Source organism: Staurois parvus, unplaced genomic scaffold, assembly GCF_062004578.1.
Source record: "Staurois parvus isolate SC_StPar_1 unplaced genomic scaffold, SC_StPar_1.0 ptg000287l, whole genome shotgun sequence".
In the NCBI taxonomy this organism is placed as follows: domain Eukaryota; kingdom Metazoa; phylum Chordata; class Amphibia; order Anura; family Ranidae; genus Staurois; species Staurois parvus.
The window spans coordinates 25,876,431-25,895,834 of record NW_028318083.1 but is presented as its reverse complement, the minus strand read 5'-3'; the positions used below and the strand labels follow the sequence as shown (position 1 = coordinate 25,895,834).

The window sequence follows — 19,404 nt, the reverse complement described above, 5'->3', positions numbered from 1 at the left end:
CTGTTTTTCTTACCAGTCATTAGAAAAATGACTGCTAGACTTTGGTTATTATCATTGATACTGCCTTTTTCATTTACCATTTTGTCTTTTGTTCATTGCCGAAAAAGACAGTTTTATATAAGTTGCAACATACTATATGCATGTTAAGGTTCCTGATGTCATTTGTACGCTCACTTCATGGCAGCAAATAAGCCCTATGTGATTCTTTAGTAGGCAGTGCACACTAATTTTATCTTTTTTCTTGTTTTGCTTTGTAGGGTTTTTAGATTCTGAGAAGAAACTGTTCTCTCATCGAATATTATCTAGGGATGAATGCATTGATCCATATTCCAAAACAGGAAATCTTAGGTTTGTATTTGCATCTTGTTGGCTCCTTTTTAAAATTGGATTTAATTTTTTCTTTCCTAGCACTCCAACGAACACTTCCTTTTCACAGATTTGTTTTATTTCTAAGAAAATATATTTGTTCTTTACAGAACACTTTTTACTTAGAACTGTTTATTCCTTAGTACCTATTAGGACCTGTCCGTTCTGATGCATTGCGTTAGGCAAGCCATAGATAACTCATTTCTTTTCTTCCACCATTGGTGGAAGCAAAGAAAATTGCTTGATTTCCTCATAAACACAGTCAGTGTTGATGGGGGAATCCTTCCTTGAGCACTATTGTGTTCTGCCAGCATAGGGGGTGCGGGGAGCCTTCCTGGCTGGCAGAACAGGATGATTACTGCTAGTGGCTATAGCTGCAGGCGGTAATCACATGCAGAAAAATCTAACAGGCTGGTTGTACCCAAGTTTATCAGTGGATCGACTTTGGTGCAATCAGCCTACCCATAGATGTATTGAATCTCGACTGATTCAGCAGGGATCCATCTATGGCGGACTTTAAGCCAATGCATGTGGACAGACAAAGAAAATCAAACCTGCTCCTTTTTTGCTAAAAACAGTGCATCACCATGCACAGTAGTGTGGGTTGAATGTGCAGTTTAGTGCGTTTGGGTGCCATTTAATGAGTAAATGGCACTGCAACACACTGTTTTTAGCTTGAGAAGGTTTACCCTGCACTGATAAGTGAATCTCCTCCACACATCCTTTATGGATCTTCTGGAGCAAGGCTTCATTGTGCTTTTGCCCGTAGTAAAACAGTTCAAGGGGTTCCAATCCAGCTTGTTCAGTTCCCAAACTAAAAGGGGTCATCGTCTCACCTTGGATCTAAAGGTCCTAAATGTCTTTATTCAGGCCCAGATATTCCAAATGGATTCCCCTAGGTCTGTTATGGCTTCATTTCAGCAGAGAGAGTTTTTGGCTCTGTGGACCGTAAAGACACTCACCTGAATGTCCTTAATTTTTCCAGCATACCTGCGATTTTCTTTGGTTTGCTTTGGGTCCTCTGCACAGTTTGTGGCACTGCCATTCAGCCTGTCCTCTGGGAATTCAACAATGTGCTGGCCCCTGTGCTTGCCTTACTGTGCTTTCTGGGCATCCCCATTGTGGGACATTTAGACGAACTCCTGTTGAAGGAACCATCAGCAATGGTTCAGATGGACAACCTAGCTCTGACTATCCAGACCTTGCAGAGGTTTAGAAAGTCTTGAACTGTCAGGAATCGACTCTGAAAGCGACTCATTGCTTGGAACATCTGGGTCTAATCCTAGACACTGTTCAAATTCTTCTTCCATAAGGTAACTTCTGACTTTCCACTCCCAGACCTGGACTCTTCCTTCCAGGAATTGACTGTCTCTTCCTGTCTGCATGAGAGTCCCACTGCTGATGGTAGCTTCCTTTTGAGGAATTCTCATTTGCCCATTTTCACTCTAAACCCTTACAACAAAACATCCGGTTCAGTGAAGTTGTAGGACAGACGGTGTTTTTTTTTTTTTTAATTTGCCACCGTCCTGCATGTCCCTGGCTTGGTGACTCAAGATTCCTGCTCTGGAGTCAGGGGAGAACCTTTCTTCTTGTGTTCCTGAAGATCTTCACAGCAGATGCCAGCATGTTGGGCTGGGAATGAGTCCTGGGTACCATATCGGTGGAGGGTTAAAAGGAATCTCCTGATCAACATTCTGGAATATCAAGCATTTGGTTGGACTACCGAACTTTAGGTAATTTGATCCAGATGTAGTTCATTCGCAGCACGAGAGGTAGAGCAGATCTTGTCCTGGGCTGAACTTTACGTTCTATGACTTTCTGCTGTTTACATCTCTGTCGTGGACTTTCTTAGCTGGCAACACTTGTACCTGCAGAAGTAGTCTCTAGACCCATAGGTGTTCCAGGATCTGTGTCAAAGGTGAGGGTGCCAGATGTGTGCCTCCAGGTTCAAGAACAGACTGGACAGGTTTACCTTACAGCCCCCTTTTGCAGTAGAAAGACTGTCTTTTGTCATTCCTGATGCATTTTGTTTTGCTATAGTTGGATTAGTTTTGTACATCCACACAGTCTGTGAATTAGTGTCTCTCAATGGAAGAGAGAGAAAACAAGATTTGTGTACTCTTAAAATCCATTTCTTAGCGTCCATTTGTGATTACCCAAACTCAAATTCCAGTCAAAGCACTATATGCTTGAAGTTTATATATTCTCCCTGTGCTTGCATGCGTTTCCTCTTTGTACTCTGCTTTCCTCCCATACTCCAAATACATACTGGTTGATTGGATCTTTTCTAAACCGGCCATGGTATGTTTGTGAGATAGGGATTTTAGTTTGTCAGCTGCTTGAGGGCTGGATCTGGTGTGTTACTTGCCAAATGTATTTATGCATTCACAACACTCATTTATATTTAAGCTGCATATTTAACTGTTTTCTTTAACCACTAGCCTACAGGGCACTTACACCCCCTTCCTGCCCAGGCCAATTTCCAGCTTTCAGCGCTGTCACACTTTGAATAACAATTGTGCGGTCATGCAACACTGTACCCATATGAAATTTTTATACGTTTTTTGTGACAGCTTTATTTTGGTAATATTTAATCACCTCTGGGTTTTTTATTTTTCCTAAACCAAAAACCACTGAAAATTTTGGGGGAAAAAAACGTTTTTGTTATAAAATTTTGTAAATAAGTGATTTTTCTCCTTCACTGATGTGCGCTAATGAGGCTGCAGTGATTAGCACTGATGGGCACTGGTAGGTGGCACTGATGGGCACTGGTAGGTGGCACTGATGGGCATTGCCAGGCATCACTGATGGGAACTGAAAGGTAGCACTGACTGGCGGCACTGATGGAGGACACTGAAAGGCCGCTCAGGTGGGCACTGATATGTGGCACTGGTAGGCACTGATATGTGGCACTGATGGGCACTGGCAGGTGGCATGGATGAGCACTGACAGCTGGCACTGATGAACACTGACAGGTGGCACTGCTGGGGCTACACAGATCATCAGGGCACACTGATCATCAGTGCCCTGATGATCAGTGTAGATGTCCCCTCTGAAGGATGCCGATTAGCAGCTCTGCTCTCCTCTTGAGCTGTCAGCGTGACAGCTCGTGAGGAGAGAAATGCCGATAACCAGCATTTTCATGCGGTCAGCTGTGATTGGACACAGCTGATCACATGACCGAGCTGACATCTTCGGCTCTTTCCGTTGATCAGTGATCCTCTGTGTCCGAGGGACACAGCACACCACCGATCACCACGCTGCGCGCTCCCGGAGCCGCGCATGCACGGTTAGGATGGGATGACGTCCTCTCAGAACAAGCGAACCGCCTTGCGCCCGTCATTTCACTATATGGCGGGCGGGAGGCGGTTAAACTGTTTCTAAACCCATGACCCTACATTCACTATATCCGGTCTTCCACAGTACACAGAAAATGGAAGTGCAATTATTTTAGTAAATATAAACTGCCAAATACCTTTTCTCTTCAGCAGTAGATAGCAGTTTTGTGACTTCTATCAGTGTCCAGCCGAGCACTGGCTAATCTTGTAGGAGGAGTCTTCATTCTCTCCTGACTGTCCTGTGAGCTGCAGAAATTAGAAGCTGATTGGCTACCATGCACAGTTGCACCAGATTTTGCACCCTCCAGTTTTAGTAAATCAACCCCACAGTGTGCCTTTTTTATTGCATAGAATAAAACCTGGCCATATATATACTTTGTTTTGACCTGCAAACATTTCTTTTATCACCCCTTATTTGTGTGGATGTTGATAGTGGATACAAAAAAGCTAAATTGCTAATTTTTATGTAAATGTACTTTGAAATATAGGATATTTATATCTACATTTTGTTTGTGTAACTAAAACTTTTTTGCATCTGTTAGTTTTGCATACTACTTTATTTAATTTTGCTTTCAACCTGCCACCTTCACTTCTGCTGCCATGGTTGCAGTTCTAAGCAGAAGGTTGTTTAGGGATACTAATGTTAGCTTTGCAGAGGTGCTTGCAGGTTGCCATGGTAGCTGGAGGAAAGGGTATTAGGATATATTACAGACATTGTCAAACTTTCTTTCGAAATATTTTTTTTCATTGCATAGGAAAATGATTTAATATTATTTGTAGTACTGAAGGAATCAAATTTTGTTGTGTTCAACACTGGGCAGTTTTTTTAAATATAAACTATTGTTTGTAATATCATATTCTGAATTTTTATTTTTTAGGAATCTTTTTCCTTGTGGAGACTCTATGGTTTGCATTATAGACGATCGAGAAGATGTATGGAAATTTGCACCTAATTTAATTACAGTTAAAAAATATGTCTACTTTCAAGGCACGGGGGATATCAACGCCCCTCCTGGTTCCAAGGAGGCACAGATAAAGAACAGAGGTTAGTAACTTGTGTTTTAATTTAAAGTACTTTTTTTGTGAACCAATGTATGTGTACTTCGGTTTATTCTGGGTGTTGAGTTTCTTTTAGTGTGTCTGATTTCATGCACGCAAATACAATATAAATAAAATTTTTTATTTTTTTTGAAAAGCACTCAGTGTTGGTTGTACCAGGCTCCAGCCCCCTCCTTCTGCCACAATTGGATATTTAAAAAAAAAAAAAAAAATTTTGGTGCTGCAGCACTTCCTCCCTTTTTGCCTGGGCGAGAATTACACTCTGCACATGTACACAGATGTGCTGAAGGTCTCTGCTGGGCTTCAGGACCCAGCAAAGACCTTTGCCAGATCTGTGCATGAGTGGCTTTCCTTGTGCAACAACGCCGCAGTGAAACAGGTCCTGAACCTCTTTCCAGATCGACAGTGGTGGTGTCGGTAGAGGTGGCGGAGCCACAATCAAGGGTACTGTACTTCTTCAAGTGCTTAACCACTTGCCTTCTGGGCACTTTTACCCCTTTCCTGCCCAGGCCAATTTTAAGCTTTCAGTGCTGTTGCGATTTGAATGAAAATTATGCGGTCATGCAACATTGTACTCATATGAAATTTTTATAATTTTTTTCACACAAATAGGGCTTTCTTTTGGTGGTATTTAATCGGCACTGGGATTTTTATTTTTTGCACTACTGTATAAACAAAAAAAGAGCACAAAATTTGAAAACTAACTTTTTTTCTTTGTTTTTTATAAACTTTTCCAAGGAGTTAATTTTTCTCCTTCACTGATGTGCGTTGGTGAGGCTGCACTGATAGGCAGCGCTGATGAGGTGGCATGGATAGCATTTTGATAACCTGCAACTGTATTTACTTTGTGTCATTGGACAAGCTGATCATGATGTAAAAGACTGCTGTGATTGGCCTTTTATCTCGTCATGTGATCAGCTGTGTCCATAGGACACATCACTCACTGAAAGCACCAGGTGCGCGCTGCTGGGGCTGCGTTCTGGGAGGACGTCCTATGACGCCCTCCTAGAACTGGACATCTGCGCTGTAGCTGTCTTTCGGCTATAGCACAGTTGTAAAGTGGTTAAAGGAGAAGTTCACTTTTAAATATAATGAATTAAATAAATAAATGCACAATCCGTTGCAGGTTAAAAAAAAATGTGCATTTACTTTTTTTTTGTAGCACCCTGGAAAACATTGCACCTGCGATCAGCAGATCGCAGATACAGTACAAGACTCCTATGGACTGTCAGTGTAAGCTGTGTCACAGGTAGTTTCACAAAAACAGGAAGAATCCATGAACTACCTAGAGAACGCAACAGCGCCCTGGTAGTTGAGAACTACAAGTCAACAGCTGCAAAGAATTTTGGGACTTGTAGTTCATTCATTCACAGAACTCTGTGAATGAATAATGTGGCCATGTGGGCGGAGCCCCACACGGCCGCGCTATTTTTAAATAGTGTCAGCGGATATGGGGAGAAGATCCCCCACCTGTTGTCACAGAGAAGGTTTGGATTAGGGAGCGGCTGCATGAATGGGAATATGTTACATGTTCCACCCTAAAAACAGGTGGACCATGTAACATGTTCCCAAAGGTGAACTTATCCTTTAAGTTTGTTCCATTCAATAGATGATGCTTGATCCTGCAGTACTGAAATATGTACTATTCTATAATCAAATTAAAAAAAAAAGTGCAAAGTGACAGGTGAAAAAAGGTCAATAAAGTAAGATTTTTCAGTTTGTGTATCTCCTTCCCACTAATTTACAATCAGCGCATTTAATAATGGAGAAACAAGAATTTCTGAGGACTTTTTTACGGATTGTGGCAATTCTTACCATTAATTGCCAGATGACATAATCTTGCTCCATGTCTTATTTTGCTGGAACTCACTATAGCAGCCTATTTTTGTGCATATGATGTTTTTGGCAGATGATCAGGAGGTGTATAATTCAGGTGATAGGTTGTGTGTTTTAATTTTTCTTTTTTCCATTAGGTTAGTCTTAGTATGTGGAATTCCAGTGGATATGTAAAAAAATGTACATCCTTGTCCTATTTTTGTTTAATTTTTTTTGATCTGGACAAAACTGATTGTTGGTTCTTAGGTAATTGAACAAACATTTTTCGCTCTCCCCAGGTGTCAGCTTCCAAACCAAGGCTTAACGCTTTAATTTGTCTCAAGCCCTGGATTTCCAAGTCTTTCAAGCTTGCCCAGAAGCCCTCTTCACAAGGCGGTCTGTTGGCTTTTGCACCAGTCTTGATCCAGAATGTCCTTGACTTGGTTCAATCGGTCATTTCAAAGGGGTACAAAAATGTTTCTACCTCTGCCCCTCGTATTCTTCACTCAATAAACCATTTTATATTGCTCTGCTCCTCCAAATCTCTTATTACCTTTTTTTTTTTTTTTTTTTTTTTTTTGGTGCTTGACTGTTTTGAGGGTGGCTGTGTTCGATCCCCTAGGTTCCACTGTATTTGGGACTGTAGCTACCTTGCCTTGCTCTCTCCTGGTGTGAACTAAAGATAATGAACTATGGTATTTGTAGTTTTCACTTCTCATTTCAAACGAATGGAAATGTGGGGTAGTAAAGGTTCGGGTATCCACAGAGAACATTAGGAGGATGAAAAACCCAATAAACAATTTCATGAAAAATTAATTATTGGTTTATTAGGTAGTGGAAATGTATGCATAATTTTTAAAGAATAAGCATATCTGTTAGTGCACCTTTTTAAATCTCTAAACACTTTTCCTATATCAAAATTCCATATGGAATCAACAAGATCTGTTATTGTTTCTCTTTCTCTCAGACAAGGAGAATTTCTTGTATCCGTAAATATACCAGATGCCCATTTACGTATTTACATCATTCCTCACATTGGTGCTTTCTGTATTTTTCAACACTGCTAATTTGTGTCACTATCAATGGGGCTCTCCTCTGCACACAGCGTGTTGTCAAAATTGTTTGCCCTACTTCAGTTCCTTCATAATTTTGGCTGGATAATCAACTTTCCAAAGTCTGCTCTCCAACCTGCACACTATCTGGAGTACTTGGGTCTAATTTTGGAGAAAATTACTTTCCCTTATGCCCCACACTTGGACCCTTGGGTGAAAACTGCACCCCAGCCGTTTGTATTTGCATGATTCTTCTGGACTTGATGTTTCTCGACCTCTTCAGTTTAGTATACTCTGGACCTGCAACAAATCCAATCCTTGGAAGCATCCCCATCCAGACAAGGCTCTCCTTGACATGGTGGATCTCCAATCCTGCCCTGGAATTGGGAAAGTCACTTCTTCACACCCCCTGGAAGGTGATTATAATGGATGCCAGTCTTGCAGGGTAGTGTGGAGTTTACAACTCACTGACTGTCTTATGTGACCTGGTCCCCCCACAGGAGTCAAATTCCCATAAACATTCCGGAACAAGGAGCCATCAGATTATCTCTACAACAGTGGACCTCCTCTCTGCAAGGTCACCCAGTCAGTGTCCAGTTGGACAATGCTACAGTAATGGCGTACATAAACCATCAAGGGGGAACTGGAGGTCAAGCAAAACAAGTCTGATACTCTTCTGTGCAGAAACTTGCATTCTAACTGTCTCGGTCATTCATATCCCTGGGGAGTGGTTTCTGTACCCAGAGATCTTTCAAAATCTCTGCCAAAGATGAGGAAAACCAGATATGGACACCCTGGCCCTCAGGTTCAACAAGCCGTACAAATTTGTTGCCAGGACCAGGGATCCTCTAACCTTTTCAGTAGATGCACTAGTGATTACTTGGACACACTATAGGCTGGTTTATGGCTCCCCTCCAATGAAGATCCTCCCACAACTGCAGTTCAAGATAGAGGAGGAAAGGGTTTAGGTGATTCTCATTGCACCAAATTGGCCAAGAAGCACGTGGGGCCTTGGCCTCCTCAAACAGACCAGACTTACTGGCTCAAAGCTCCCTATGCCAGCCTGCTTCTCAGCCACTGTCTTTAACAGCATGGCTGTTGAAACCCAAATCCTAAAAGATAGAGGTTTGACTCTTGTTCCCACCTTACAAAGAGTAAGAAAATCCAGCTCCTGCCAGATTTACTATTTGCTGCAAGCACAGGATGCTTAATCCCAAAGAATACTCTTTCACGTTTTGGCCTTTCTTCAGTCTGGTGTTGACCAGCATCTGGCCCTGAGTACCCTAAAGGAGCAGGTTTCTGCCTTATCAATTCTGTTTCAGACCCCTCTTGTCTCAGTCCTTAATTGAAAGCTCTTCTTATAGGAGTTACTTATATAAATTTGACCTTCTGTGTCAGCTTGGACTGTGTTGGCAGGTGTTTCCTGTAAAGTGCCCTATATTTTTTTTTTTTTTTTCCACTTGGACCAGGTGGTTTTGAGACCAAAACCTTCCTTCCCACTTCAGGTGGTCTCCGCTTTCCACCCTAATGAGAACATTGTTCTTCCTTCCATTTGTTCTGTCTACAAACATGACGAAGAGATTGCCTGTAAATGGTCAGAGCGGTTGGTCTACCTGGCACCCATATTGTTCATAGTGGGTATCCTGCTTCCCACTCCCACCATTGCCAGGTGGTTTATTCAACTGCTCTCCAGGGCTTATGCCTTAGGGGCAAAGTCCCACCTTTCCCTAGCGGAGCCCATTCCACCAGGGTTGTTGGGCTTTTCAGCATCAAACAACTGCTGCGCAGATTTGCAGGGACGCCACTTGGTCCTCCTTTTCATGAGTTCTCCAAGTTCTACTCAGTTGATGTTCAGGCCTCTTTTGATGCGATCTTTGGCCACGAGGCACTTCAAGCTGTTACCTGAGTGTTTTGTTCGGGTTCATTACCTTTGTTATATTGTGGGTCTGGTATGCCATTTTACCCATTTCTCAGTTTATTGCTTGAGTATGTCTCATGGTCTATGGATACATGTCTTGTAATGTATGATTAGGATAATAGGATTTTTGACTTGCATGTATGTTCCTTATCTTGGAATACAGTACAGGATACTGGCCCCCTCCTTTCAGTGTTTAGATCACTCCCTATTACTGGCTCAAAATAGACTGCAGTCTTGCGGAAAGGGCATGGTTAGGATTATGCTGTAGGGGTGGCCCTAGCAGATCCTGTTCTGTACTCCAAGATGAGATCTTTACAGACCAGTCAAAACATTTTTTTTGGGGGGGGGGTCAAATATACCTTCCCCTTAGGGGAACCATCATAACTGAATAGGCCCATATCATGAAAAATATAATTTGACAATATACCTTGTGTAATTTTAAATTTGTCCTGTCAACATGATTAGAACTGTTAGAACGGTAAAGATGTGGAACTCCCTTCCACAGTTGTCAGCGGTAAACGTTAACGATTAAAAAAAAAAAAAACTCTTCGGCATCTTAACGTAACCAATATACAGGAATATGGGATGTGTTAGCGACATAAATGCATGCACACACAGATTGAACTGGATGGACTGCTGTCTTTATTCAGCATTACCAACTATGTAATTTTAGTATATTGGTTTTACCCAAACACATTGTATAGTAGGTTATAGTGTACTGTATATTTATTTCAGCTATTTCTCCTTTCAAAAAAAAAAATCTTGCTTTTTAATTAGTTTAGAACAGGGGTATGCAACCTTAGGGTAGTGGAGATCTACCCAAACATGGAGACATTAAAGATCATCCTGTTCACGCTTGGGCGTAGCAGTAATGCAGGCAGAAAGAGAGGGTTTCTGCAAACGCATGAAAAACGTTCTAAAATGTACAACATGCTTGTGTTGCCATTATTCCTTAATGGCACCCCAAACATGGGAAGTACCCATGCATTTTTTGCACTTTCCATGTGACAAAATGCGCAATACAAAGTGCTTGGCTCATGTCCAAAGGTACATGAGCCTCTTTTAGTGGGTTTTGGAGTGGAGGGAGGCCCTCTCAAATGAAAGGTGCCACACTAGAAAGTGCAAAAAGTGTGACGCAGTAGCATCTGTTAAGTGTGAACAGGGCCTTAAGGGAGCTAACATAGTAAGGCCATGCAGGGCAGGAGTTCAGATGACTGGCAGAATGACATCACGCCTCCCCCTTGTTGTCTACACTGGTGATTTCAATGCTTGCTGTAATGGAAGAAGGAACGCCAAGGAGAGCAGGTAAGTGTGTGTGTGTGTGTGTGTGTGTGTGGTTTGGAGAGGCAAGGTGATCATGTCTCTTTAAGCAGATATGGTATGTAAAACTTGTACCTTTTTGCACATTTATGCTGATTAAATACAAAAACAATTTTAGAACATTATCATCACTGCTCTTTAATAGACTTTTTAACAGGCTTTTTCTTTTTCTTCTTGAATAGTAAGCTGTCCGAAATCTGGTGCGGTGCAGTCATCTGAACCATCTACACAGGACATACCTGTAGAGGAACAAAGCAATGGACTTGGGAAAGCCAGGAAGGAACTTAATGGTGATCCTCCAAGCAGCATTCTTAAACAAGAGTCTGACGCTAGTGATGGATTACAAGAACAAGACTCTTTGTCAAGTCAACATACTGGCAGCATTTCTGGTGGCAAGAATTCAACACAGTTGACAGAAGTTAAGCCACCTATTGATCAGGATGAAAGGACGGTAGTTTCTAAATCTCTTTTAAAGACTGGGGCTGCAAAAGACTTGGACTTTGATCTTTCAAGCGATAGTGATAGTGAGACTGAAAACAGGAAACCGCCGTCCCCTCCTTCGCCTGGGAATGAAAATGAATGTAAAAGAAGTTGTAGAAAGTCAAAACCGTTAGACCAGGAATCTGGTGTTGTACAAGAATCCTGCACACAAGATTTACCTGAAAAACAGTGCACTGAAAACCATAACAGTGATGAAAGACTGACATTGGAAACAAAAGATAAACTGCCTACAGGAGATGACAATATGGAAGTTCAGGGAGTGGACCAAGATAGCTTTTGTGACTTGGGTAATGGTTGTACAGACAAGAAAGAGGTAGAAACGGAGTCCCAAAATAGTGAGCAGTCTGGTATTACAGTAGGAGAGTCACTAGATCAGAGTATGGAAGACGATGATGGTGATAGCGATGATGTTGATGAAGATGATCATTTAATATACCTTGAGGAGATTCTTGTTAGAGTACATACAGATTACTATGCAAAGTATGATCGATTCCTGAAGAAGGAATTGGAGGAGGCTCCTGATATTCGTAATATAGTGCCAGAGCTGAAAAGCAAAGTTTTGGAAAACACAGTGATTGCATTCAGTGGACTTCATCCTACAAACTTTCCCATTGAGAGGACACGGGAATACTATCATGCCAGAGCTTTGGGCTCAAGGATTAGCAAACAACTGGTTTTAAATGAAGATGAACCAAACTGGGTGACACACCTTATTGCAGGAAGGGCAGGTAGGTGAACTACTGTTATATGAAGTACACTTAGGCATGTCTTCATAAATCAGGACAGTGGCTAAAGTTTTAGAAACCTGACACTGTTTTGTTTTACATTATTTTTGCATTATAAGAAAGGATGACTACAGACCTCATGAGCGCTAATTAGTTAACTTATGATATTCTTGTGGTCCCAGCTATGGATTAATTGCTATGCGCATTAGTTTTAACCGCTTAAGGACTGCCCTATAGCAGATATACTGCTACAGGGCAGCACATGTGCGCAGGATCACGTGTATATATACGGGGTTTTGTATTTCCGGGTAGGGGGCGCGCGCACCGTCATTCGCAGCTGCGGATGTCAATTACCCACCTGCGCCCAGTGATTACTGAGCATCTCAGACTGGGAGGAAGATTGTTTGTAAACAAAACAATCTTCCTCCTTGTTAGCTCAAGCACATTGCTCGGGATGGCTTTGCACAGTACAGCCATCCTGATCAGTGTGCTTGCAGTGAAGAGCACACCCCCCTGCCCGCTAGTAAGACACTCCCAGCACACAGTTAACCCTTTGATCGCCCCTCACATTAACCCCTTTCTGCCCAGTACCATTAGTACAGTCAGTGTTGTTTTTTGGTTTTTTTTTGTTTTTTTTTTTATATATCACTGATTACTCTATTGGTGTCAGTGCCACCAAGTTAGTTCCCCCCCCAATGTCAGAATGTCCGCCGAAATCCCGCTAAAAGTCGTTGATCGCCGCCCTTACTAATAGGGAAAAAAAATCCCATTATCTATACCGCCATTTGTAAACACTAGAACTTTCACGTAAACCAATTACTGTATTTTTCGCTCCATAAGATGCACCTAGGTTTTAGAGGCAGAAAACAAGAAAAAAAATATTCTGAACCAATGGACTGCAGACATAGTACAGGAGATGACCAGAGACTATAGACACAGTACAGGAGATGACCAGAGACTATAGACACAGTACAGGAGATGACCGGAGACTGCGGACACAGTACAGGAGATGACCAGAGACTGCGGACAGTACAGGGGATGACCAAGAGACTGCGGACAGTGCAGGAGATGACCAGAGACTGCAGACAGTGCAGGGGATGACCGGAGACTGCGGACACAGTACAGGAGATGACCAGAGACTGCGGACAGTGCAGGGGATGACCAGAGACTGCGGACAGTGCAGGGGATGACCAGAGACTGCGGACAGTGCAGGGGATGACCAGAGACTGCGGACAGTGCAGGGGATGACCAGAGACTGCGGACAGTGCAGGGGATGACCAGAGACTGCGGACAGTGCAGGGGATGACCAGAGACTGCGGACAGTGCAGGGGATGACCAGAGACTGCGGACAGTGCAGGGGATGACTGCTATTTGGGGAGGGAGGGGGAGCGGGTACCTGAATTTGACAGGTACCCGCTCCCTCTTCCGCAGAGTTGTCCTCCCTTCAGTGTGGGCACCCGGCTGACAGCCGGGTGCCCAGTGTGCATGTGCGAGAAGCACTACGCTTTGTGATTGATCTGGCGTCTTCTGGGACCTGTCATGTGTCCCAAAAGACGCCGTACCATTCACAAAGCGTAGCGCTTCTCGCGCACATGCACCAGGCACCCGGCTGTCAACCCGAGAGCCCACACTAAAGAAGCCGGCGCGGGACAGAGGAACAGGTAAGGTCCTGCTGCAGAGCTGAGCGGCCAGCCCGGTATTCTGACACGGCGGCGGTGGAAATACCAGACTGGCCGCTCCATAAGACGAACTGACATTTTCCCCCTTTTTTTGGGAGGAGAAAAGTGCGTCTTATGGAGCGAAAAATATGGTAATTCACATGTATTGGGATTTTTATTTTTTTTAGCAAAGACATGTCGCAGAATACATTTTGACCTAAATTTATGACAAAATTAGATTTTTATTTTTTTTATTTTTTACAGGACATGTTTAATAACAAAAAGTCAAAAATAGGCTTTTTTTCTCAAAATTGCCGGTCTTTTTTTTTTTGCTTATAGCGCAAAAAATAAAAAAAGAACAGGCGATCAAATACCACCAAAAGAAAGCATTTGTGGGGAAAAAAAGTATGGACATTTCATTAGGGTGCAGTGTTGCATGACCGCGCAATTGTCAGTTAAAATAAAGCAGCACCATAACTAAACAAATGGCCTGGCCATGAAGGGGGGTAAATCATCAGGAAGGCAAGTGGTTAATGTGTAAACTCAAATGCCTTACTAAAATTCTTTCTTTAGATCTATGGTGGTCAGCTTGAAAATTGTAGAGGATCTCGAGCACTGCCTTTTGAGAATAACTGGGTGGAACAGTAGCAGCTAGTTTTCAAATGTTCATTTCAGCAAGTTAGGCAGCCCATTCATGGTGTGTGATGTACCTCAATACTGAAAAATGTCCCTCGCGCTGTGACACCAGCATTGGTATCACTGACCACAATAGTAACCTTCAGCATTTGTGTTTAGTGGATGCAATAATGCCTTCCTCATTGGTATCAGTAACTGCAATAATAACCCTCAGCAATGGTGTCCGTAACACAGAAATAACACCCACAATGGTTATCAGTATTATTCTATTTAAACACCCCTTCATTGATAGTCAATGACAGTATTGTTAAGTCTCCTGCATTGATGGTCAATAGCAGTTACCTAACTAACCTCCCCAACCTAAATTGATGGTTAGTGGCAGTGTTGCTTAACCCAGTTGGACCTGATTTTGGTGTTCAGTGACTGTGCTGTTAACCCCCCCCCCTTTCTGCTCACATGTTGGTTGGCAATCAATGTAGGAGAGTATTACATTTCACCACCAGTGTGTGGCGATATGAGTGACCACTCACATTGGTGGTCAGTGAAGAATGTAAAAGAGTTTTCACCCATGCTCCCTTGAATTAGGTGCCCAGTACAAGAGCCATGTGTGTGGGGCACAGGGACTTTATATGAACAAATACCAGTTGTCTGTGTTATGTCCCAGTTTTTTGCAAGGATGGTTCATCTTGTTTAAGTATGTGAACCCTCACCTTGTAAAACAACCCATTCAGTTTAAAATAGGAATGAAAGACAAGACATTTGTGTGTAGATATTAACAACAATTATAAGTATCTTTTCCCTTGTTTTATCAGTGATCACATACCCTCTAAGCTCCTACTGCAGCTGAAAACAGATTGCTGAGGAAGGAGAAATAGCAGGACACTGAACTTTCCAGCGAATAGTTTGGGGGTATCAGCAGATGTCTGACCTTTTGGGGAAGGGGTATCAGCAGAAGGGGGGGGGGATGTCAGCAGAAGTCTGATCTGTGGAGGACAGCACATGGAGTTCCCAGCACAGCTAGAGAACTGACCATGCTGTTCACACAAAGGCACAAGGAAGCAATTCGAATAGAACATGCTACTTTTTCATACAACTACATGGTACAGCAGGCACATATCAGGAATATGAAATGTTGGGTTTGCATATTCTTTAAGGTTCTAAGATGTATTTTTTAAGTATTCTAGTTAACTTGTATACAAGTACAAAAGCAAAGCACATAATCCCGAACTGACCTGAACCTGTCTAAAAAGTCAGTGTACAGTAGACATATGACTGTCTTATTCAGTGGTTTAGGCATTATTGCAAAGCTTAACCGCTTTGTGATTACGTTGTTATGCTAGCAGCCTTTTCTTGATTCATGGAGCATGCTTGTTTTGGGACAGCAAAGCTAAACCGGAAGTAGTTTGCTACCTCATGAACTGCCTGTTCCCATCAGTCTTATCACACAGGTGTCCTCCTTGACAGATGCTTTTTTAAAGTTGCTCTCCCATTATCACTGAACTGTCATGAATGAGTTAGGTTTTTGACAGCATAAGATAGTGACCTGTTATTGGCTAGAGCTGACCACATGGGACAGGGTGCTGTGATTGGCCACATGTATCATGTGACAGCTGTGGGACAATCACAGCTCACTAGGAGGAGAAGCAGAGCTCTTATGAATGAGATTGATTCATAACAGCTTTGCTTACATTGTGATCATGTGAATGCTGGGTCCCGTTCACCGGGATCTTCATTCTGCTGTCGTGGGGGTGGGGGGAGCTCAGCACACCTGCTCAGGCGCTCTGTGCCCCCCTGTGTTGGTACAGCCAGAGTGACGTACAGGTAGGCCGCTTTGCCTGTAGCTGCCGCCCAGCCGTAGTACATTGCGGGCAGGAAGTGGTTAAACAAAATTTATACTGTTCGCATTCTAAATTCTTGCTATTTGTGCTGTGGAAATATGTTTGCTTTTCAAAATGTGAAAAACGTACATTTGCTGGAGTTGTGACTAGGAGATACATTTTTTTAACAAATGACCCAATGCATACTGGTCATTTAGCCCCAGTGCATGTGCCTCCAACATTAAGATGTGGACGATGGAAGGCATGGGTGCACCATCCAGCCCAGCTGCTGGTAGATTGTTAAATTCTATGAGAGACTAGTCACAACACTTCGATTTATGTGCAATTTCAGCATAGTTTCAGGTGCAATTTCTGAAGACTTTATTGCTACTGATTTATTGCTGCTGAAGATTTTCAAAGATTTCTTGCAATTTGCAGTGCGACTTCCATTTTATCTATGTATGTGAAATCGTAACAAAACTGCAGAAAAAGTAATGCAAGAACTACTTTAGAAATGGCGCTGCAGCAAATCGCACATGTTAAGACACTGACATTCACGTTCATTAGATGCGATTTCAGGTGTGATTTCAATTTTCAAATCACACCTGAAATCGCATTAGTATGACTGGGCACTAAAAGCTGCTGCCTCTGTTAGGGCCTGGGCAGTATATACTGCCGAAAATGTTAGTATGCACAGTCCAGCCAGAGCAGTTGTCAGCCTCTCATAGTTCTTTAGGCTGCCAGCAGTGGGGGGTGTACCTGTTCCTTTTATTTCAATTTTGGATAGAGTGGAGAAGGATTAGAACACCTGCTAGTTTTTATTGCTGTCTGTGCCCCAGTTAGAGATATTAACCCTCTATTTGTCCTGTTTTACCATTATAATTGAAAGTAAAAGAAAATCCCAAATTTTGGGTTGTCCCCAGAAAAGTAATAGAAGTAATAGAGAGGAAATCTTTCAGTGGGGACACTCCGGTGATCTGGGGGTCCCTACGAAATTCTCTTAATTTGCCGGCATTTCTTCTCACTTCCTGTTTAGCTATGGGGCTGGACGTGAAGGGAAATCTCCACAATGGGACACAGATGGCAAAAAAATTAAATAAATAAATTGACAGGGGTGCCCAGTGCGCATGAGGCCTAAGATGTTGCTTTTGTAACCACTTGCCTACAGGGCACTTATACCCCTTCCTGCCCAGGCCAGTTTTCAGCTTTTAGTGCTGTCGCACTTTGAATGACAATTGCGCGGTCATGCAACACTGTACCCATATGAAATTTTTATCATTTTATCATTCTTTTGGTGGTATTTAATCACCTCCTGGTTTTTTTTTTTTGTTTGTTTTTTATAAAATTTTGTAATTAAGTGATTTTTCTCCTTCACTTGTGTGTGCTAATGAGGCTGTACTGATAGGTGGCACTGACGGGCACTGATGAGGAGGCACTAGTAGGTGGCACTAATGGGCATTGACAGGCATCACTGATGGGCATTGAAAGACAGCGCTCATAGGTGGCACTGTTAGGCGGCACTGACTGGCACTGATAGGTGACACTGATCGGCAGCACTGATAGGTGGCACTGACTGGCATTGATAGATGGCACTTAAAGGCAGCTCAGATGGGCACTGATATGTGGCATTGATGTGCACTGGTAGGCACTGATATGTGGCATTGATGAGGCACTGGTGGGCACTGGCAGGTGGCACTGATGAACACTGGCAGCTGGAATTGATGGGCACTGACAGGTGGCATTGCTAGGGCTATCAGCTGTGATTGGACACAGCTGATCACATGACCGAGCCGACCTCTGCGGTTCTTTCCGTTGATCAGTGATCCGCTATGTCCGAGGGACTCGACGCACCACTGGTCGCCGCGCTCCCGGAGCCGCGTACGCACAGTTAGAGTGGGAGGACGTCATATGAAATCCTGAACAAGAGAACCGCCTTGCGCCCGTTATTACCTTATATGGCGGGCGGGAGGCGGTTATAGCGCGCGTGTGTGTATTCGTGTTCTGAACTTCAAAAAGGAAAAAAAAAGTATGCATGGTCTTTCCTAAAAGTTGGGCACACAGTTTTCAAACTTTGGGTTGCAAAAAAAGAGAAGAATGCATTACTGACACTAAATTCCAAGAAAACATTCTGTTTGCTGCTCCACTTACAAATTCCTGCTCCTGTGATCAGATTTGTTAGATCTAGGGACTGTGAACTATGGGATCTGTAGTGTGCATAAAGCAACACACATGACCACTAATGTGCAATGCTTGTTTCATAGAAACAGAAGAGAGAAGGGCAAAAGGAGATGTCCAGGAGGTCAGAAGACATTACAAGGAGGCAGGAAAAACAAAGTAAAAATGTTTAATGAAAAATAGATTACAGGGCCACTAAGTAGTTGATGTGTGTGGATTATTTTTTTTAAGACTAAGGATAACATTTAGTGTCTGTTCTCATGAAAGTTAATTTTTGTGGGCTAAACGGTGGCAAGTGTACTGGAGTCTCTGGTAGCGATCCAGCGCCTGTACTGCTATCAGATCATTTCTACCTGAAAGCAGAGAACTGGATTTTAAGATTACATGCACCCCGCCCTTGCTGCCACTCATGTATGACATACATAGGTTGCAGTTAAAGGGATAACATTTTATCATAGCATATTCAAACATTCATATTGGTTTTATCCCTTTTTAGAATCTGTGTATTTTTTTCTTTGATATAAGCACTGTGTTTTTGACTTCAGGTACTGAAAAAGTTAAGCAAGCTCAGAACTGCAAACATCTTTATGTTGTGAACCCAGACTGGCTTTGGAGTTGCCTGGAGCGATGGGAAAAAGTAGAAGAGCAACTCTTTCCTTTAAAAGAGGATTACTTAAAGTCTCAGAGGTATGCATTAGGTGATGTGTGTGTGTGTGTGTGTGTGTGTATACACACACAGTGAAGGAAATAAGTATTTGATCCCCTGTTGATTTTGAATGTTTGGCCACTCAAAAAGAAATGATTAGTCTAAAAATCGAATGGTAGGTGTATTGTACCACTGAGAGACAGAATAGCAACAAAAAATTCAAAAGAAATGCATGTCTAACAAATGATGCACTAATTTGCATGTTCACGGAGCGAAATAAGTATTTGATCCCCTATCATTCAGCAGGATTTCTGGCTACCAGGTGTCTTTCATATAGGTAACAGCTGAGAACACAAGCTGTCTCTTAAGGGGAGTGCT

At 42.7% G+C, this 19,404-nt stretch overlaps 1 protein-coding gene across 5 annotated transcripts in view; it reads left to right on the top strand.

The window, feature by feature from the left end:
- CTDP1 (CTD phosphatase 1) overlaps positions 1-19,404 on the top strand; it is a 199,530-nt gene that overhangs the window by 59,771 nt on the left and 120,355 nt on the right. For all 5 annotated transcript variants that reach the window (XR_016313465.1, XM_089682340.1, XM_089682339.1 and 2 more), the window contains exons 6-9: positions 258-348; positions 4,583-4,749; positions 11,051-12,097; positions 18,926-19,067. Coding sequence is in view for 4 of the 5 variants with exons in the window: in XM_089682340.1 (XP_089538466.1) it covers positions 258-348; positions 4,583-4,749; positions 11,051-12,097; positions 18,926-19,067 (1,447 nt within the window). In the remaining variant the exon portion in view is untranslated. The remainder of the gene's footprint in view (positions 1-257; positions 349-4,582; positions 4,750-11,050; positions 12,098-18,925; positions 19,068-19,404) is intronic.